At 40.5% G+C, this 22,582-nt stretch overlaps 1 protein-coding gene across 2 annotated transcripts; it reads left to right on the top strand.

Moving 5' to 3' along the window:
- Positions 1–2,523: 2,523 nt before the first annotated feature.
- MRLN (myoregulin) lies at positions 2,524–19,972 on the top strand. 2 transcript variants are annotated; one of them, XM_039478328.2, is made up of 3 exons: positions 2,539–2,939; positions 18,408–18,511; positions 19,742–19,972. In XM_039478328.2, exon 3 carries the CDS (start codon positions 19,762–19,764, stop codon positions 19,900–19,902), a length of 141 nt encoding a protein of 46 aa, XP_039334262.1. In that variant the 5' UTR covers positions 2,539–2,939; positions 18,408–18,511; positions 19,742–19,761; the 3' UTR covers positions 19,903–19,972. The 2 variants fall into 2 exon arrangements, with proteins under 2 accessions (XP_074238361.1, XP_039334262.1); XM_074382260.1 differs by lacking the exon at positions 18,408–18,511 and having other exon boundaries at positions 2,524–2,939.
- Positions 19,973–22,582: the final 2,610 nt, after the last annotated feature.

Genomic DNA, 22,582 nt, shown 5'->3' with positions numbered 1-22,582 from the left:
TTTGCATTTGTTTTTTATAAAAATGCTTTTTAAAGTATTCGAAGCTCAATTTTACCACCAACAGAGTGGTTTAAAACAACAGAAATTTATTGTGTCGGTTCTGGAGACTAGAAGACCAAGATTAAGGTGTCGGCAGGACCATGGCCCCTCTGAAGGCTCTGGGGGAGGGTCTTTCTTTGCCTCTAACTTGCTTCTCTGATGGTTTCCAACAGTCCTTGGTATTCCTTGGCTTGTGGACACATCACTCCAGTATCTGCTTCCTTTGTTACATGATGTCTCCCTGTGTGTCTGACTATGTCTCGATTTCCTGCTTCTTACAAGGACTTGGGTCATTGGATTAGGGCCCACCCGAATCCAGCATAATCTCATCTTGATTAGATCAGCAAGGCCCTGTTTCCACATAGGGTCACATTCACGGGTACTAAGGATTTGAGTGAAAATGTCTCTAGCGGATGCAGTTCAATCCGGAACAGCTAATAGTGGGCCTAGTGTTCTGAACACTCATCAGTCAGCTGCAGAGTGGAGTGTCCATGCCCCAGGGACCAGTAAAGATGGACCACTGGAAGTGTGTTAAGAAAACATTAGAATGTCTGTTTATTTTTACATTTCTTCTTTTAGAAATTGTATTTGTACTCAAGCTCTCTCCTAATAACATTTAAAAAAAAAAAAAGAAATTGTATTTGTATTTGTATTTTATGATGTAAGTGACAGATTTACAATAGTATATGCATATGTTCTATAAATAAAAATACACATATTCAGTGGATACTCAAAATTTTTGAATTGACTAGAGAATGGAAAAAAAAGAAAGGCCCTATACCTATACAACTCCTCTCCCATCTATTAAACTGGGTATCACTAGCATATTAGTTTCTCTTTTTCACAGTTGCCTCAGTAGAATAACTCTCCACTGTGTGAGGTTTGTAGTGAGGTGTCCACCCCCACCCATCACAGCATTTAACTGAAAAAAGGTTTAGTTTGACAAAAGACCAGTCTGAGCCAGGGTGACAAGTAGCTGGAATCTTAAGAATGAAGCAATTGGCTGTGTGCAGTGACTCACGGTGGTAATTCCATCACCTTGGGAGGTGGAGGCAGAAGGATCACTTGAGTCCAGGATGGAAGACCAGACTGGGAGCATAGCAAGACCTCGTCTCTACAAAAAATGAAAAAAAAAAAATTTAGCTGGGTACAGTGGCACATGCCTGTGGTTCCAGCTACTCAAGAAGCCAAGGTGGGAAGATTGCTTAAAGTCAGGAGTTCAAAGCTGCAGTGAGCTATGATCATGATACTGTACTTTAGCCTGGGTGATAGAGCACCTGTCTCTATTAAAAAAAAAAAAAAAAAAAAAAAAAAAAAGCAAATTAACAAGCATTGCTCCATACAGAGATAAGTAATGTATCTTTATATATTTCAATAACTTTTTTCTTTTTTTTTTTTTTTTTTTGAGACGGAGTTTCACTCTTGTTACCCAGGCTGGAGTGCAATGGCGCGATCTCGGCTCACCGCAACCTCTGCCTCCTGGGTTCAGGCAATTCTCCTGCCTCAGCCTCCTGAGTAGCTGGGATTACAGGCACGCACCACCATGCCCAGCTAATTTTTTTGTATTTTTAGTAGAGACGGGGTTCCACCATGTTGACCAGGATGGTCTTGATCTCTTGACCTCATGATCCACCCGCCTCAGCCTCCCAAAGTGCTGGGATTACAGGCTTGAGCCACCGAGCCCGGCCGTCAGTAACTTTTTTCTAATTGTCAGTTTTCTTTTTTATTTTTTTGAGACAGAGTCTTGCTCTGTTACCTAGGCTGGAGTGTCATGGCATGATCTTGGCTCACTGCAACCTCTGTCTGCTGGATTCAAGTGAACCTCCTACCTCAGGCTTCTGAGTAGCTGGGACTATAGGCATGCGCCACCACACCTGGCTAATTTTCTGTATTTGTTTGTAGACACTGGGTTTCACCATGCTGCCCAGGCTGGTCTCGAACTTTTGAGCTCAAGCCATTTGCCTGCTTTGGTCTCCCAAAGTGCCGGTATTACAGGCATGAACCACTACTCTTAGCCACATAATTGTCAGTTTCTTTTAATACTTCAGACAGAGCCCCTGTATAATATAATTAGGTATAAAGACATACTGTTAATAGTCTAAACAATTTGGTATCATTTGTGGGGGAGGAGGGGCGGCATGGAATTTGGAAGGTTTTGAAGTATAAGTTTTCAAAAGAGGAGAGCCACTGCAAACCAGAGCCAGGGGATAATTACACCTCTATTCTGACCACATCAATTCTACAGGTTTCTTTTTATGTATGATACAATCTCAAGATCCAGCCTCCAACCCCAACATATACCTATACGTTTCCAGGAATTGTTTTCGGATCTCTAAGGGAGGACAGCTGATATGCTCACAGGTAAAAACAACTTTAAAAAGTTGATAATGTGCATTTCAAAATCTATTTATTGACATATTTCTAAAATTGAGAATGTAAACAACATGTAAACAATATATATACATTTTATGTATAAATTTCAAAATACATTCAGATGTCCATGGAAAAGAATTGTTCAGAAGAGCCAAGGATAGTATAACCTTAAATGAGTCATGGTGTTTTTTGACATTCAGGATATTTTTGTTGGTTGTTTAACTCTTCAAACACTTGACATAAAGGTCTATTGATTGTGGAGGAACTAATCTCCTTCTCATGGGTTCTTTGAGTTCCTGTGTGGGCATAAGTGTATCTTTTTATAATTTATTCCACCTGTGCCTGTCAATGTCTTTCCACTTGCCTCCTCCTGCGACATTCTGGCTCATGTTTCTTCATAAAGCTCTAAGCCAGTTATTAATAACAGACCAGTGAGCCTCCTGATCCACCAAGACCATATGGTATTTTTCATAAAAGAGAAAGATCATTCCCTTGACTTTGGACTTCGCTTATTGAAACCCTGAACAGTAAGTGTGTGTGTTTTTTTTTAATATAGCATTTTAAGATGTTGATGTTGGAGGACAGTTTAGCATGACTCTTCTGTGCTTCTGATAGAGAAAGAATCTAGTAGGTTAAAATTCACTAAGACTCACAAAGCCTGTTTCCTATTCCCTGCACCACATCTCTGGTTTTTATAAGGCTGATTATAAAGAGAGATTAATGAATTAGATTTCTACTCCTTTCATTTTCTTTTGGTTAAATAAAGGCAGGAGGAGAAGCAAAGTGATACATAAATTATTTGACCAAGCCTTGTGGCTGCAGCTTGACCTCCTGTCTCCTTGTATTTCTTCTCCAAATAGAATTCCGGTGATTTCAAAGAGAATTTTCACATATGAAAAGTATATGTGGGGGATGAGGGGGAGGAGACAGGAGTTGGACAGGAGACCTGGGCACTTTTGGTCGTTTTCCCCCTTGTTCTAGGTTTGGATCAGAGAGGGCACCTGTCTTGTTCCATGGGTTCATTGCTTCCTTGATTCTTAGCCAAAAGCTTTGTCTTTGCAATCTTCTTTACAATGGTTGCTTCAGCGAGTCCTTCAAAGTAGGTCACTATGTTTTCTGTCTAGGAAGGGGGGACCCTTTCTGAGGCCCAGAAAGCCCAATGCCCTGTTCGGTTCTCTTCAGCAGAGCTGAAACCTGACACTCCAATCCTTCTTCAAGACCATGGACTAATACAGCTTTCTGCTTTGCTTATGTATATTTAATTCTTGAACATGTGCACCAGGCTTCTAAATAAAATGTGTAAGGGAGGCATTACAGTGAACTGGGAGGAGGCAGATGTGGGCTTGTTGCGCCCTGGCTTGGACCACGTGCAAGCTGTGTGATGCTAAGCAAGTACTCAACATCTCTGAGCCTCAGTTTGCTCATTTGAAAAATGAGAATCACAGTCTCTTTTACAACATGGTGGGGTTTACTCAGTGTACCTAAGCTGCCAAGTATAGTGACAGTGACAGTTATTTTAACACATTTATAAATTACTTCTTTGAGTTTTTCCTGAATCTTCCTAATTATCTCTCATTTGTTTCCAATTTAAATCCAAAGTCTCCAAATGTGGTTTTTGATGGGAAACCTGAATTTAAACTGTAGAGGCAATATTTGACTTTAACTAACTTTAATAACTTCATTTTTAGAATCATGTAAACCATGCAAATGCTGAGGACAGGTGAATTGGAGGACGGTATGTTGTTAGCCATCAAGATATTAAGTCTACAGCTAAGATCAGCGATGATGAGAAACCTCCCCAAAACACTTCAAAATATAAACTGTTACTTCCATAAACTTACCTGTTCTATTATAATCAGCATTCTAAACTTGTTCTTTCAGCTGTCTTTCCATGTTTCCAAAGGACTGATTTCCGTCCTTGCTACATCAGATTCTGTGTGTCTGGATAAGACAGAAAGAGGGTTGTCTCAATATCTGTTTTCCAAAGTGTTGCCCTGTAACTCAGGAGATATGATTGGATTTTTCTTTTCCTTTATAAACTTTAATTGTGCAAATATGTGTTTAATTTCTACCCTGTGCAAAACACCATGTGCTAACCTAATATGGAATCTATAAAAGTCAGAATGGAGGCCGGGCGCGGTGGCTCAAACCTGTAATCCCAGCACTTTGGGAGGCTGAGGCGGGTGGATCATGAGGTCAAGAGATCGAGACCATCCTGGTCAACATGGTGAAACCCTGTCTCTACTAAAAATACAAAAAATTAGCTGGGCATGGTGGCGCATGCCTGTAATCCCAGCTACTCAGGAGGCTGAGGCAGGAGAATTGCCTGAACCCAGGAGGCGGAGGTTGTGGTGAGCCGAGATCGCGCCATTGCACTCCAGCCTGGGTAGCAAGAGCGAAACGCCGTCTCAAAAAAAAAAAAAAAAAAAAAAAAAGTCAGAATGGGCTTGCTCATGGTTCTGTCTTCCTTGGGTATCACTACCCAGGCGGGAGTGTAATGGCGTGATCTCAGCTCACTGCAACCTCTGCCTCCCAAGTAGGGTAGTGATTCTCCCTCCTCAACCTTCCTAGTAGCTGGGATTACAGGGGCCCACCACCATGCCCAGCTAATTTTTGTATTTGTAGCAGAGACGGGGTTTCACCATATTGGCCAGGCTGGTGTCAAACTCCTGACCTTATGACCCGCCCACTTCGGCCTCCCAAAGTGCTGGGATTACAGGCATGAACGACTGTGCCCAGCTCTTTTCTTTTTCTTTTTTTTTTTTTTGAGCCAAGGTATCACTCTGTTTCCCAGGCTGGAGTGCAGTGGCATGATATTACCTCACTGCAACTTCTATCTCCTGGGCTCAAGTGATCCTTCCACCTCAGCCTCCCAAGTACCTGGGACTACAGGTGTGCACCAACATGCCCAGCTAATTTTTTCTTCTTCTTCTTCTTTTTTTTTTTTTTTTTTTGGTAGAGACAGGGTTTTGCCATATTGCCCAGGCTGGCCTCAAAATCCTGGGCTCAAGTGATCCACCACCTTGGCCTCCCAAAGTGCTGGAATCATAGGCATGAGCCACAACATCTGGTCAACTATCATCTTCTAAGTAATGACTTTGTGAAGCATAGAAGAGCAACACCTGAAAGTCACACCTCATCCACCCTATGGAGAACAAAAGGTTATTGTACGCTCACTTTGTTCCAAGCTCTGTGCAAAATGCTGGAGGTTTCATTTCTGCTCTAAAGGTGGTCATAGTCTGTCATTTAAAGTTGAAATTCTGTTCTCCAGCCTAGCCATCTATTTTCAGCTAAACTTGACTTGAAAGAACAATCCGTTTGTTTCAGAAATGAAATCTGCACCTAAAAACATAAAAACATTACCAGCAGTGAATTTATACCAAGGAGTATGTGTTGCAGGCCAAGTAGGCCATTTAAAATGTTTTGCCAAATGCTTTTGAGAACTCAAAAAAGTCCCGAGATTACCCCACTCGCCTCACGTCACCATCTCCAAATGGGAATGACACTTGTTTGGATATCTGAGATCTGCAGGTCAAAAAACACAAACCTAACAACCAACCTCCCTCAGCCCCATTCCTGATCCTCACATCACTCGAAGGACAAGTGTCCACTGTCCTCACTGTGTTGGGGCTCTCTGAGGAAACCTCATACAGCTGATCCCCAGCCAGGGCCCGGGGCATTTCATCCGACTTTGTAAAAGTGCATCACAACTGCGGTTCATGAGGAGGGCTGGAAAACTTGGCAGGGAGAAAGATGTTAACATTTTGATTATTTCAGTTCTAGGATATTTGTTAATGTTCAGTGCCCATAACTGAGTAAATTTATGTCATCTTAGAGGCAATGTATGATCTGTTTAGGGCAAGAATGTGGCAGCTAGAAACTTTAGCGTTCAGAGTCCTGATATTGGATGATTCGGAAGTAATGTTTGTTCATATGTAGAAAAATTGTTCGTTTTAGGGCCAGAACATTTACTTCTAATATTTGAGGCATGGCCATCAATGGGAAAGCCAAAACTGAACAGGTGTTGACCTAAAAATGAAGTTGAGTGGATCAGTCATGGTGGCTCACGCCTGTAATCCCAGCACTTTGGGAGGCTGAGGCGGATGGATCACCTGAGGTCAGGAGTTCAAGAACAGCCTGTTCGACATGGTGAAACCCTGTCTCTACTAAAAATACAAACATTAGCCAGTGTGATGGCAAATGCCTATAATCCCTCCTACTTGGGAGGCTGAGGCAGTAGAATCACTTGAACCCAGGAGGCGGAGGTTGCAGTTAGCTGAGATCACACCATTGCACTCCAGCCCGGGCAACAAGAGCGAAGCTCTGTCTCAAAAACAAAAGAGAGAGAGGAAGAGAGCATAAGAGGTTGTGTTGAAGGGAAGAGAAGCACAGTGGCTCCTGATGGGTCTGAGACCTGCTTTCTCACCTGGGGCGGGCAGGTGATCAGAGGGCCCCTCAGCAGTGCTGCCAGCTGAGCCGAAGCCCGCTGCTCATGTGTTGGTGTGTCTGCCTCAGCTTCTCTGGGCTTTCCATCTCTTAAGGGCTATTCGTTTCCTCTCATCTAACCCAGCCACTCCATGCCTCTTCATGGTTGGGGTGCAAGGAAATGGCTGTCTTTCTGAATCTGATGCTTCCTTTAAGTGCTGTTATCGAGTGTCAGGCAGCATGCTGGGCTCTTGGCTTAACATTTTTGTTTGCTTGTTTTGTTTTTTGAGACTCAGGCTGGAGTTCAGTGGTATGATCTCACCTCACTGCGATCTCTGCCCCCCAGCTTCAAGTGGTTCTTGTGCCTCAGTCTCCCAAGTAGCTGAGACTAAGGTGCGCACCACCATGCCTGGCTAATTTTTGTATTTTTAGTAGAGACAAGGTTTTGGCATGTTGGTCAGGCTGATCTCGAACTCCTGACCTGAGGTGATCTGCCCGCCTTGGCCTCCCAAAGTGCTGGGATTACAGGCGTGAGGCACCACACCTGGCCTCTTGGATTACCTTTTTACCAGTCCTGCAATATTGCAGTAGCTGAGGCTATGGGCATTGGAACCAAACAAATCTCCATAAAGACCCTTGGTCACCTCTTACTACGTGTGTAACCTTGGACAACTTACTTAACCTCTCTGGGTTTCCGTCTTTTCGAGTAAGATAATAGTGGTATGAATATTCTATCTTGTAAAGTTTTGGGGTTTTTTTTTTTTTTTTTGAGACGGAGTTTCGCTCTTGTTACCCAGGCTGGAGTGCAATGGCACGATCTTGGCTCACTGCAACCTCTGCCTCCTGGGTTCAAGCAATTCTCCTGCCTCAACCTCCCGAGTAGCTGGGACTACAGGCGTGCGCCACCGTGCTCAGCTAATTTTTTATATGTTTAGTAGAGACAGGGTTTCACCATATTGACCAGGATGGTCTCGATCTCTTGACCTCGTGATCCACTCGCTTCGGCCTCCCAAAGTGCTGGGATTATAGGTGTGAGCCACCATGCCCGGCCTCTTGTAAAGTTTTATGAGATTAAAAGCAAAGTGTGTAAAAGGCACTGAACTTTAGTTATGAATAAAGTCCTTTCAATCCCGCACAAGACAGATGTTACTCTCTGTTCTCCAGATGAGGTAAGCATATGAGGTTAGGTGCTTTGTCCAAGTTGCAGAGTTAATACTGGTGAGAGCCAGGATGTAAAACCGGTTCCATCCAGTCCAAAGCCTGTACTCTCTCCTCACTCCACCTTGCTGACTGATCATCTGTGAAAAACATGTTTCTGTGTTCAGTCGAAGTCCACTTTGTCAAATTCTTTACCCTGTGGCCCTGACCTGCCACATTTTTCACTTTTCACTTGTGATTTGCTTTGCTCTGGATTCTCTGGTTATACATGGGCCCGAATGAAAGATGTTGGAAGGTGATCATGTAGCCAACTCTGGTGAAACGCAGAATCTGGTCTATCAGAAATGTCAGAAAATTGCTGAGTCAACTGTGGCACTAGCTTTGAAAAAAGTCGCTGTGTGACCTCAGAGAAGTCTCCTCACTTCTCTGGGCCTCATTTGTCAAAAGAGAAGTTTACAAAAGCTCTAATATCTTTTCTATACCAACATTTCATTAGTACTTTCAATCTTTTCCCATTGTTGTTTTTCTTAGCTGGAAAATAATTGCCTTGAAATCATGTCTTAATCAGGAAACAAGGTGCAAGAATAATACCTCCCAGCATTTAAACATAGAGCCATAGGCCATTATTTAATTCTCATCCAAGCTTTCTATCATATAAGGCTCATGTCATTGATAAGTTAATTTCTCAGATATGTGTTAAATTCCCTTTTGAATATAATTCAACTTTGGGCAGAATTGAAAGGGAACTTAATGAGTTCAGAAAATGCAGCTTGAACTCAAATTTTAGAAGCTTACAGAACACAATCCATTTACAACTGCATATGCCTAAATTTTCCCAAATTACCTGAATTTGAGTTCAGTGAGGACAAACCTCCAGTATGCCGTAGAAACAGTGACCATCCCAACAGATCAGCCCATTCTAAAACTCTGCAGCTCCTGCGCCAAATTTTTCTTGCCTTCCAACAACTTGACTTGCTTCCCCAATTACAAGCACAAAAACAAAAACCAAAGGAAAAGCATTAATAAGCCATAATTCCCATATAATTTCTCAAGTTTCTAAAAGACAATTTTCTTGAACATAAACATTCTGGGAAAGGGAGATGTTTTCCTTAGGGAGACAAGTTGCAAGCACCCAACTTTGGGATTTTATTTTTTAAATTATTTTCTGGGAAAAGTAGACTTAGTATGTATATTTTTCTTGTTGTAATTGTCATTTGGACAAAGCGAACTTTCATTCTTTCCAGAAAGCTTCTACTTTAATATGGTCAAATCAGTATTTGTTGAGAACTAATTAGTGTCAGAGACTGTGAGGCCCTGGAATACAGGATGAACGGGGCCATCCCCACCTTCTAGGAAGGCAGCACTGACTATGGGGTACTGCATGTAAACAACCATGATGCAGCGTGCTCACTGGCAACATGATACAGACAAGTGGGAAATACGTTCTGTCTAAGGAAGTCAGATTGGATCACAGAGGAGTTGACATTGAATCTCAAAGGATGAATAGGAGTTGAACAGTTTTGCCTGTTTAGAGGCTTAAAGAGAACTTGAGGAGAATGATTCATTCAAGGGCTACTGTCTAACAGTAATATACTAGACTGTAATTAATAATAAACACCATCACTTATTAAATGTTTACTTTCTAGGCACAAGTATTATCTCATTTAATTCTCAGACTACCCTAAAAAGCAGGTACCATTCTCACCATTTTATGGAAGTGCCAACTGAGGCACAGAGTTAATGTAACTTGCTTAAGGTCTCATGCGCAGTGGCAGACATGAGATTCAAACTCTGTCAGTCTGATACTAGACCCGTCTCTCAAACACCATGTCTTGGCAGCATTCTTACTATTTCTCAGCTTAGTTAATATTAAGGAAGTCAATGGGAGAAACTTGTTTGCCATAAGGTGACAAGTGGTTAAAAACAAATAATAAATATGAATAAAATAGATAGTAAAATATAATAAAATAAATAATAAAAACTATACTTTTGGCCAGCCACAGTGGCTCACACCTATAATCCCAGCACTTTGGGAGGCTCAGGTGGGCCAATCACCTGAGGTTGGGAATTCGAGACCAGCTTGACCAACGTGGAGAAACCCTGTCTCTACTAAAAATACAAAAATTATTCTGGCATGGTAGCACATGCCTATAATACCAGCTACTTGGGAGGCTGAGGCAAGAGAACCACTTGAACCCAGGAGACAGAGATTGTGGTAAGCTGAAATCATGCTATTGCACTCTAGCCTGGGCAACAAGAGCGAAACTCAATCTCAAAACAACTGTACTTCCAGCGAAATTTGTTGTTAAATAGTGAGCTCACAGTTGTGATCTGGGCAATGTCCGATTTACAAAGGGCAGATTGTTTTGATGTGAATAAATTAGCAACTAACTGTTGTAAAGTGAATCCTGGCAAATTTGGGGTTACCAGGCCCAGAGTGGTAACTGTGAGCACCCCCCTCCATCCCATTGTTCTACAGGCAGCAGCTCACATGTATAGAAAGGATCCAGCACTGAAGAAGGAGAGAGGTCATTAATAATTATGTGATGTTTCCATGCCAGTATAGTCAATTTCCATTATAATGTCGATCTTTACAAAAGCAACTTTTCATTTGAAAATGAATAAATCAGTATACTTGAAAGAGTATGACATCTGGAAGCTGAAGTACTGGATTAGTTTCTAAACTACCGCACAGAATACTCATTGTTCTTCATCTTCCAACAGTGCATAAGCAGTGCCAGGCACATAATAGGCCCTCAATAAATGGTGGTTATTACTAATATTATTTACTTAGGTGGCCTATTAAGCAAAAATGAACAGATTTCAATTGTGTCTCATTTTTCAACATGTGCCTCTAGGGAACTTCTATCAGTATTATCTTAACTGTTAGATATTGACTGAAACAAGGAGAAGGATTAGAAAATTTTTATCAAAAAAGAAAATATTTTTGAAGCGTGACTCATATGTTTAAGACTATAAACTTGAATCCAATGAAAAATGTTTTTCTTTTGAGTGAAAAAAAGACTTTGCGAAGTATATTCATTCTGTTCTTTGTCCTAACCCAAAATCCACACTTAATAAAGAGAAATGTTAGCGGTTAGGAGAAATTGAGAAAAGTGTGAAGTCACAGAACTAGTAATACCTGTATATAATAGTGGGATTTTTTGTTTGTTTGTTTACTTTGTTGTGTTTTTTTTTTTGCTAGGGGACCAAGCCATTTAGAAAATACACTCTTCTTATGGTCCCTGGGGTCAGAGTTGATTTGAGAAACTCCTTTTTTAAATTTTTATTTATTTATTTATTTATTTATTTATTTATTATTTTTTTTGAGACAAGAGTCTTGCTCAGTCACAAGGCTGGAGTGCAGTGGCACAATCTCAGCTCACTGCAACCTTCGCCTCCTGGGTTCAAACAATTCTTCCGCCTTAGCCTCCCGAGTAGCTGGGACAACAGGCGAGTGCCATCACACTCGGCTAATTTTTGTATTTTTAGTAGGAATGGGGTTTCACCATGTTAGCCAGGATGGTCTCCATCTCTCAACCTTGTGATCTGCCCACCTCAGCCTCCCAAAGTGCTGGGATTACAGGCATGAGCCACCACACCCGGCAAACTCCTTTTTTAAAAAAATTTAAAAACAAAATAGTAAAGATTTCACAGGCAAGGCCCTATAAACTGGTGGCAGAGTGAAGAATAGAGAATACAATGAAGTCCAGCTTCTAGAAACCAAGGGTTACTGCTGCTCTCATCTGTCTAACTTTGTGGGATACCACTGCTCTACTATCTAATAAGCAATGAACAGGTCAGTTTGAATTAGATTATTTGGACCTGAATCTTGAGAGAATCTCAAAGGAAAAAATACTTATACATTGGATAAGAGTATCCATTCTACTTCCATTACAGCATTCTATAAAATAATAAATTGACTCCCAATGGCCCCTAGAAATGGGGGAAAGAAAGGCAGAGGCATTCACACGGGAAGGGAAATTATTTGCCATCATCTGAAGTTTCAGCATAAAAGAAATATTTGACCCAAAATAACCTCAGCTGTCATATCAGACATGGAAGGTCATGTCATTTTAACTATGATGTTGAAACACTATGTTCAAGATAAGACCAAGGTCTTGAGATAAACACATTCAATAAGTTGTAGCATAGTTTGTTTTGTTTTGTTTTGTTTTGTTTTGTTTTGTTTTGTTTTGTTTCTGAAGCCAGCTTCAGAAGCTGTTTTTGAAGCCAGCTTCATAGTTTTTAAGGTATCCTAACTTGTTTAAAATTTGTGTATATTTTTTGGTACATGTTTTTATCAGATTTAAAAAAAAACTAGGATAAAACAAACAAAGAAAACTAGTAAATATTTTATCCTGAAAATTGCTGCCGTTAAATAGCTTTTCTCTCCAATAAATACCCCTTCGATCCTAAAGAAGAAACACTACCATGATTCTAGCTGAGTGAAAACTAATTAGCAAAAGATAAATCAAAGCACCATGTGACTCATACTTTAAATCCACAGTAAAGCCTGGGTGTGTTAGGAAACTTGTGATGACACAAATTCGTGTCCTTCCGATTATTTAGCTCTAGAAACAGACCTAACATCAAGGGGAAGAAACAAACGGGAACCCCATGGTTCCTCTTTCTCCTGGTGGAAGAGATTTGCCTTGTTTATCATAGAAGTTACATATTTTTATTAAAATGTTTCATTGATAATGTAATTTTCCTTTCTTTCATATTTGTTACAATGATTGGTTTGACAAAAATAAAATCAGTGTACATTACTTGGAAGTATATCAGAGGGAAGAAGACTAGCAGTAATGAGACTACTTTCCTTAGTGTTCTGAAGTTACATAGGCAATATCCTTTTAAACGAATGAATGTGAAAAATGGAAACAGCAAAGGGAAAAGAAATCAACCAAATTTCTTCCACCCAAACTTAACAACTATGGCCACTATTGACATTTGGATATATTTCTCTCTGGTCTTTTATTTTGTTTATTGCTTTAATTATGAAGTCCAACATACACACAGAAAGACATATGAAGGCCAGGCACAGTGGCTCACATCTGTAATCGCACCACTTTGGGAGGCTGAGGCAGGAGGATTGCTTGAGTCCAGGAGTTCAAGGCTGCAATGAAATAGGATTGCACCACCATACTCCAAGCTAGGCTACAGAGTGAGACTGTCACAAAAGAAAGAAAGAAAGAGAAGCCGGGCGCGGTGGCTCAAGCCTGTAATCCCAGCACTTTTGGAGGCCGAGGCGGGTGGATCACGAGGTCGAGAGATCGAGACCATCCTGGTCAACATGGTGAAACCCCGTCTCTACTAAAGATACAAAAAATTAGCTGGGCATGGTGGCGCGTGCCTGTAATCCCAGCTACTCAGGAGGCTGAGGCAGGAGAATTGCCTGAGCCCAGGAGGCGGAGGTTGTGGTGAGCCGAGATCGCGCCATTGCACTCCAGCCTGGGTAACAAGAGCGAAACTCCGTCTCAAAAAAAAAAAAAAGAAAGAAAGAGAGAGAGAGAGAGACAGAGAGGGAAGAATGGAAGGACGGAAGGAGGGAAGGAAGGAAGGTTGGTTCTATGTAAAGTTTAGTAAATAGTTAAAAAGTGATTGCTAGCGTAACTACCACTAGGGACAGGAAATGAAACATTGTTGGAATCTCTTGCCTATTTCCTTCTATACTTTCTACAGTCAGGCCTATTCTTATTTTGTGGCAGCAAACCCTTTCTTTTCTTGATAAATGTACTACCCGCATTACTGCCAACTATACATGTATCCCTAAACCATGCACTTTAACTGTATTTTCTAGTTTATATAAATGTACTTACACTGTTGTCTTTTGTGGGCAATGTGGTGAAACCCTGTATCCACAAAAAAATTAACAAAACATGGTGGCACACACCTATAGTCCCAGCTACTCAGGAGGCTGAGGTGAGAGCGTTTCTTGAGCCCGGGGTTGGGGGTGGGGGTCGAGCCTGCAGTGAGCCATGTTTGTGCCACTACTCCAGCCTGGGTGACAGAATGAGACAATCTCAAAAAGATAAAAAATAATGAAGTAAATAAAAAATTTAAACAGGTACAGTAAAAATGCAATATAAAAGATAAACAGTGGTCCACCTATATAGGACACTCACCATGAATGGAGCTTGCAGGACTGGAAGCTGCTCTGAATGAGTTACTGAGTGAGTGGTGAGTGAATGTGAAGGCCTAGAACATTACTGTACACTGCTGTAGATCTTATAAATGCGGTACACTTAGGCAACACTAAATTTATCATGTTTTTCTTTCTTCAGTAATAAATTAACTTTTAAAATAAAGAAATAGGCTGGGAATGGTGGCTCACCTCTGTAATCTCAGCACTTTGGGAGGCTGAAGCAGACGGATCACATGAGGTGAGGAGTTCAAGACCAGCCTGACCAACATGGTGAAACCCCATCTCTACTAATAATGCAAAAATCAGCTGCATGTGGTGGCACGTGCCTGAAATCTCAGCTACTCGGAAGGCTGAGGCAAGAGAATTGTTTGAACCTGGGAGGCAGAGGTTACAGTGAGCTGAGATGGCGCCATTGCACTCCAGCCTAGGCAACAAGAGCAAGACTCTATCTAAAAAAACAAAGAAAAAAAAATATTAACTTTCTTTTTTTTTTTTTTTTTTTTTGAGACAGAGTTTCGCTCTTGTTACCCAGGCTGGAGTGCAATGGCGCAATCTCGGCTCACCGCAACCTCCGCCTCCTGGGTTCAGGCAATTCTCCTGTCTCAGCCTCCTGAGTAGCTGGGATTAGAGGCACGCGCCACCATGCCCAGCTAATTTTTTTGTATTTTTTAGTAGAGACAGGGTTTCATCTTGTTGACCAGGATGATCTCGATCTCTTGACCTTGTGATCCACCCTCCTTGGCCTCCCAAAGTGCTGGGATTACAGGCTTGAGCCACCGCGCCCGGCCTATATTAACTTTCATATACTATAATTTTTTGCTTTCTAAACTTTTTTTTCTTCTTACGGCAGAACTGCCAGAACAGACTTTATAAACATTTTTATTTTCTTAATGTTTTGACTGTTTTGTAATAATACTTAGTCTAAAGCACAAACATGTTGTATGGCTGTACACAAATATTTTCTTTCTTTATATCCTAATTCCATAAGCTTTTTTCTATTAAAATTTTTAATTTTATTTATAAGACATAAACACACATACTAGCCTAGGTCTGCACAGGATCAGGATCATTAATATGGTCTGTCTTCCACGTCCATATCTTGTCCCACTGGAAGGTCTTCAGGGACAATAGCCTGCATGGAGCTGTCATCTCCTATGATAATGATGCCTGCTTCTGGAATACCTCCTCAAGGACCTATCTCAGGCTGTTTCACAGTTAGCTTTTAAAAAAATAAAGTACAAGGGATGCACTCTAAAATAATGATAAAAACTGTAGTATAGTCAGTACATAAACTGGTAACGATCATTTATTATCATTATCAAGTATGCCGTACCACATATCCTTGTATGTGCTATGCTTTCACAGGACTGGGAGTGTCATAGATTTGCTTACATTACCACAAATACATGAGTAATGAATTGTGCTATGACATTATTGTTGGGTACCAGCCCCAACCCTGTCCTTGGGTGCCCTAGTCCCAGTGGTGATGAGGGATTGAGAAAAGGAAATAAAAAGAGAGACACAAGAGTAGAATTTACAGCATGGGTCCAGGAGACTAATGCCAGCCTGGGAACCACGTTGGCCCTCTGGTCTCCAAACACTTTTTTTTTTTTTTTTGAGACGGAGTTTCACTCTTGTTACCCAGTCTGGAGTGCAATGGCGCGATCTTGGCTCACCGCAACCTCCGCTTCCTGGGTTTAGGCAATTCTCCTGCCTCAGCCTCCTGAGTAGCTGGGATTACAGGCACGCACTACCATGCCCAGCAAATTTTTTGTATTTTTAGTAGAGACGGGGTTTCACCATGTTGACCAGGATGGTCTCGATCTCTCGACCTCGTGATCCACCCGCCTCAGCCTCCCAAAGTGCTGGGATTACAGGCTTGAGCCACCGCGCCCGGCTCCAAACACTTTTTATTTATTTATTTATCTTCTTTTTTAAAGATGGGCTTTCACCATGTTGGCCAGACTGGTCTCGAACTCCTGACCTCAAGTAATCTGCTCACCTTGGCCTCCCAAAGGGCTAGGATTACAGGCATGAGCCACCAATCCCAGCCTGGTACTGAGTTTATCACCGATTGTTATCAGGATACCAATGCATCAGAAGTATAGCGGATGAGGAGCCACCTGGTCTGACCACACCCAATGCATCAAGGGGCTTTTATCTTCTGAGCATTGAGGGCATAGAACAGTTAAAATTACTCCATATTCCAAGAACCTAGGCAGAGCCTGAGGCAGTCTGTGATCTCTGCCTTGTAAGGCTTTTCTCCTCCTTGCCAGCTCCCATCTGCAAAGACCCTCCCTGATCTTGTGAGCAAAGGTCGCCTCCCTTCTGAGCGATCTTTGCACAAGCCCTCTTTATGAGATCTTCATGTAGTTTCCATGTTGAGAAGGCATTTGTGGGACCAGAGCAGTATTGCCTGTGATGCAACCACACCGGTGTTCCCTGGTGTTACTGCGCTCTCGAATGGTCTTTACCTTAGGCCTCCTGTTGCCACTTGATTTCTAATTAACTGCACCAATAATATAATTTAGTTCAGCATATAAACTTCAGTGTACTCTGAGCAAAGTAAGCTTATAATTATTTAGCTAGAATTAATATAGGTCTCCCCCTGGCCATCTTGACCCACAATGATAGCAACTATGACTTCACTAGGACATGGGAACTTTGCAACTCTGTTATAATTTTATGGGCAAAACAAAAACAAAAACAAAAAAACGGCCGGGCGTGGTGGCTCACCCCTGTAATCCAAGCACTTTGGAGGCCAAGGCGGGCAGATCATCTGAGGTCAGGAGTTCAAGACTAGCCTGACCAACGTGGTGAAACCCCATCTTATTTAAAAAAAAAAAAAAAAAAAGTCTTACGGGCTACTGTCAGTCCTTTATTTACTGAAGTCATTAGGCAGTGTGTGACTGTACATGGTTAAAGGAGACAGCAATCAGATTTTATAGCCTGATCTTTTGTAACAACTTCACTCTTCCATTTTCTAATTTGTTTGTAAACATTATACAAAATATTAAAACATAATACAGTTGGCCCTTCAGATCCATGGGTTCCATATCCATGCATTCAACCAACCACAGATCTCTGCCTTATTTTGAAAAATCCATACGTCTCTGTTGAATATGTACACTTTTCTTGTCATTGTTTTGTATACATTCCACCATAACAGCTATTTACATAGCATTTACATTGTATTAGGTATTGTAAGTAACATATGGAGATGATTCACAGTAAATGGGAGGCTATGTGTAGTATGTAAATACTATGCCATCTACATCAGAAACTTGACCATCTATGGATCTTGGTATCCATGGTTACTGTATCTGTGGGGTATCCTAGAACCAATCCCCCATGGGCACTGAGGGATAACTGTACTTAAAAATCAGACACAGGACCTCATGAGTTATGCTCCCTAACATACAAAGGTTTTTAAGGTTTGTCATGAAGATATTAAAGTCTTGGTTTCAAATAATTTTTAGGGAATTATTTCTTTAAAAAGTGTGTTGAATGTTTGCCCCACCAGGGAAATCCTAACATTTAGCTTAATCTTTCTGTCCAATGTTCAGTTTTAAGCTATATGATTCTGGGATAAACAGAAATTAAAGTGTCATATTTTCTTTTTTTTTTTTTTTTTGAGACGGAGTTTCACTCTTGTTACCCAGGCTGGAGTGCAATGGCGCGATCTCGGCTCGCCGCAACCTCTGCCTCCTGGGTTCAGGCAATTCTCCTGTCTCAGTCTCCTGAGTAGCTGGGATTACAGGCATGCGCCACCATGCCCAGCTAATTTTTTGTATTTTTAGTAGAGACAGGGTTTCACCATGTTGACCAGGTTGGTCTCGATCTCTTGACCTCGTGATCCACCCGCCTCGGCCTCCCAAAGTGCTGGGATTACAGGCTTGAGCCACCATGCCCAGCCAAAGTGTCATATTTTCAAAAGTTCACTCTTAGACGTCTCCTTCCTATTTATTTATTTATTTATTTTTTATAGAGATGAGGTTTCTGGGCAGGCTGGTCTTGAACTCCTGACCTCAGGAGATCCACCTGCCTTGGCCTCCCAAAGTGCTGGGATTACAGGCGTGAGCCACCAAACCCGGCCCCTTCCTGTATATTTTTGAAAATAATTTTAGAAATTTTTCTGTGTTCAGACATAGACTCATGCCAGTTTATTAAAGGAAAAAAAAAGTTTTTCTGTGTAGGCTCCCTGCCCTTCCACTTCCTACACTACCTACTGTCCAATAAACCCTTTTGCTATGTTTTGACACAGGAGTCAAGGTTGCTAAGAGACCACCTGTGCTGAATGCACTTTGTTCTGGCAGGAGCAGAGAAGTGAGAAGCTGTGTTACCTACTACTACCTGGAATTAATTCAGGTGAGAAGTGGGTCTGTACTCACTCCTCATGCCTCACTGATTGCCTATCCCCCTCCTCACTTCTAATTTCAGTCTCTCTCTTACTCTTTTTGGAAAGAGTTGAAGGTACCCCTGGGAGCCATAGACTGAAGAAACACAAGGTGGAGTTTGAGGTTTCTGGAGGGAAGGAAAATCACTTTGCAAACCCATGTATTATTTTTGCTCCTTGTTGCTGAAACACAGGCAAAAGGATTTGTTGCACACAGGGAAAATTCTGGGTGTTTCTTTTGCTAATGATTGCTATATAATTTGTGACAAGTAATTCCCTTCTCTAGGAATGGAGCAATTTATTATAGAAATTAATCAAGATTGCTCAAAATGAGTACTCTGGCAGAGTACTCATCTCTTTTCCCTTCACTCTTTCTCATTCTTTCTTAAAATTTAACCTGCCTTTTTGATTTTGGGGTGAAAATAGCAGATGAAATATTTTACTACCCAAATCTTGCCACCTTTTTTGATATTACATTCATTTTGAGTTGACTATATATGGGGACCTTTGGAGTAAGACTTTGAAAATTACTTATTTGCCTTTGCATTCCCTGTAAAAGGGATTAAAAATGTTTCTAAATGCCCTGCTTAACAGACAGTTGGTAAAATGTTCTGACAATGTGGAATGCAGACCACAAATTCCAGGTATTTTTAAAATCCTGTTTAATTAATACAGAAATGTGGAGGAAATTAAATGTTTGATGTCTTAGTAAGTGACCAAAACATGAGACAGGATCTTGAGGAAAGAAAAATACCATTTAAAAAAAATTATTTGATCAGTACCTGCCTTTTTTCATGTCTTCACATTCTCACTTACTAGTAACATCAATAGTACAAGTTAGAGGAATAGCAGCTTCCTCAATGCCAATAAAAATGATTGATACTTCATAAATAAACTTAATACTGATAACATGAAAAGGGAATGGCCATTATGAAAGTTCCTTGAGCTGTTTGTTTTAGAAAGAAAGGCAAGTTTGGCATAGAGAAAAGCCTCTGATTTTGACATAAAGTGGTCAAAATAAATGGGAGAAAAATATTTGCGTTTGTTGGAGAGAAAAATATTTTATTTCATTGATTGCTTACAAATAGGTATGGAATATTCCCTGGAAGTCACTGTCTTTTATAGTGGAAATCTTAGATTGAGTTGAAAGAATCAGTATTATAAATGTGTTCATTTGAGTATACTTTTCTCTTTTTTTCTAGGGAGCAGGAGTATTCTGGATATGACTGGTAAAAACTGGATATTAATTTCTACTACTAATCCCAAAAGCCTAGAAGATGAAATTGTGGGAAGACTTCTAAAAATTTTGTTTGTTATCTTTGTTGACTTAATATCTATTATATATGTTGTGATAACTTCTTAGAAAGCTGACTTCCTTTACTTTTCATGTAAATTTCCAATTAAATTACAGTGAATAAAAATTTGTATTTTAATATGCTGAGTGACTCACATTTTATGACATTGCCGATTTATTCTAGAAGCCAACAGGATACTGCAATACAAACGTTGTGTATTGTTAAGATCTTAATGGTTTATGAAACATACACATATACTGAAGTGGATTTTTTTTCCCCAAAAACATCTATCCTACTGAGTCATAAAACTTCTTGGTTTTTGGCCAGGCATGGTGGCTCATATCTGTAATCCCAGCACTTTGAGAGGTCCAGGTAGGCGGATCCCTTGAGCCCATGAGTTTGAGACCAGCCTGAGCAACCTGAAGAAACCACATCTCTACTAAAACTAAAAATTAAACAAAATTGGCAGACGGTGCATGCCTGTAGTCCCAGACACTCACACTCGGGATGCTGAGGTGGAAGAATCATGTGAGCCCAGGAAGTCAAGGCTGCAGTGAGCTGTGATTGAGCCACTGCCCTCCAGCCCAGGCAACAGAGTGGGACCCTGTCTCAAAGCAAAACAAAACAAAAACAAACAAACAAACAAAAAACTTCTGGATTTTTAAAAAACATAGTATTTTATGTATTGACTAAAATGTATAGGTGAGAATGTGAGTGAAGTTGATTTTTTTAGGATGTGTACCTATGTGACATTTTATATAATTCTATTTTAACATACCAAGCTTAACATTCCAGTAGCATAATCTTTACATATGCTGTACCAATTTTCTTATACACATATTTTATCTGTTTGTAGGTGGATTGTTTTTCTTAACCCTGGGAAACTGAGTAAGAAATATTTCTGGAGAAATATTTCTATCCACACAGATTTAGGAATGAAAATATGTGGCTCACGCCTGTAATCATAGCACTTTGGGAGGCCGAGGTGGGTAGATCACCTGAGGTCAGCAGTTCAAGACCAGCCTGACCATCATGGTGAAACCCCATCTTAAAAAAATAAAAATAAAAAAAAGGAGTGAAAATACTTAGAAAAGATTATTTTAGGAAAACAGAACTTACAAGAAAGGAGAGAAGGCAGAGTGTACCCCATGTTGATTTCCTATTTGAGACTAAATGCTCACTCTGTGTCATTTAATGTAAGGCTTACAATAATCCCAGGTGGTACGTGCTTCTTGCCTCCATTTTACAGATGAAGAAACTGAATCTTCGAAGAATTGTGCCAGTTTGAGGCCAACACCAGGAAGTGTCTGGAACCAGATCTGGAGACTTCACAATCTGTAATATGTTGCCTCCAAAGGTAAATAATAACTATAAGACAAGTGTAGTTAAAAACCAATTTGTAGAGCTAACCTGTTTTTCTTACAGTAATTCTTTATTCAAGCCCAGATTTCTGTATTTGATACTGCCTTATTTTCTTATTTCATATATAAATTTTTTTTATCAAGAAGAAAGATCAAGTTCGCTTTTTTCTTATGTCCCACTCAAAAATGGGTTCTCTTCCCCTGTGTTCTCCATTTCCTCTTTGACAGTCAGTGTTAAAATATAACAGTTGAACTTGTACTTTTTAAGCTTTTGAAAAACATATGACTCTCTGTCCTTTAGACTTTTTGAGTTTTTACTTTGGACACACATGCTCAACAAAATTCTGTTTTCTTCTATGTGATAATTATTTTCTTTGATTTGGCCCAATCATTAATGCAAGTTTTCATAAGAGATCTAATTAAGTGTGAAAGGAATCTGGACCTTTGTGACATATCCTTTAACCAGCTCTTACTTAACCAGTCAGCAGTGTTGTATATTTAACTACAAACCAAATAGAGTCAAAGTGAGCCTTAATTGAAAACAGTAGCAGAAAATCCTATTCTTCTCCTACACTGCATTATTAGACCCTACCTTTTGGGTATAAAGACCACCTCCTGTTGATGTGCTGTGTTTCAACCCAAACTCCTATATTTGAGATTTGTTGGAACTTGTTATCAGGTTATTCCTATTTTCAGGCAGTTTCTTCTCTCTGAAAGCTTCCAGGCAGTAGACAATGTAGTTCAAATAATCCATTCTGAAGCCAGACTGCCTGGGTCACTTCCTATAGTTTGACAGCCCTATATCTCAGCTTCCTTACCTATGAGAGCCTCGCTCACAGGGTTATAGAGAAAAAGGAAATGAGATGACTGATGCAAAGTACTTAGTGCAGTGTCTGGCATACGGGAACCCATTAATCTATGATAGATCACTGTCATTATTTTCCTCAGGTGAGAGCAAAAGTGATGTGGCTTCCTTCAAATTTACACACTCCCTTACACTTAGAATGACCTCACATTAACCTATCACATTGGCCCAAGGAGATGACTGTGTTCCAATGGAACCTAGGCATAGTTCCACTGGAGCTATAGATCTAAACTGGGTGACTTCTCAGGGCGTCTTTTGGTTATGTTATTTTGGGAGCTGGCAATTACAACTATGTATCATAATGTGACTTCAGACAAGAAAAGATACATGACAAACATCCATTTTCAACAAGTAATAAGAGTCTTAATATGCAAGTGTTGTGGCTTTATAATTGGCAATAGGTTTTTTTCACTCTTACAAAATATTCATTCCGTTTCTTTTTGCCAGATTGTGCTGGGCAGCCAGGCCAAGTTGTAAACAAACAAGTTGTGTTATGAAGGGTATAGTGAGAGGTGATTCCAG

The sequence above is a fragment of the Saimiri boliviensis genome, chromosome 12 (genome assembly GCF_048565385.1).
Source record: "Saimiri boliviensis isolate mSaiBol1 chromosome 12, mSaiBol1.pri, whole genome shotgun sequence".
Lineage (NCBI taxonomy): Eukaryota > Metazoa > Chordata > Mammalia > Primates > Cebidae > Saimiri > Saimiri boliviensis.
This window is presented reverse-complemented; position numbering and strand designations above follow the sequence as displayed.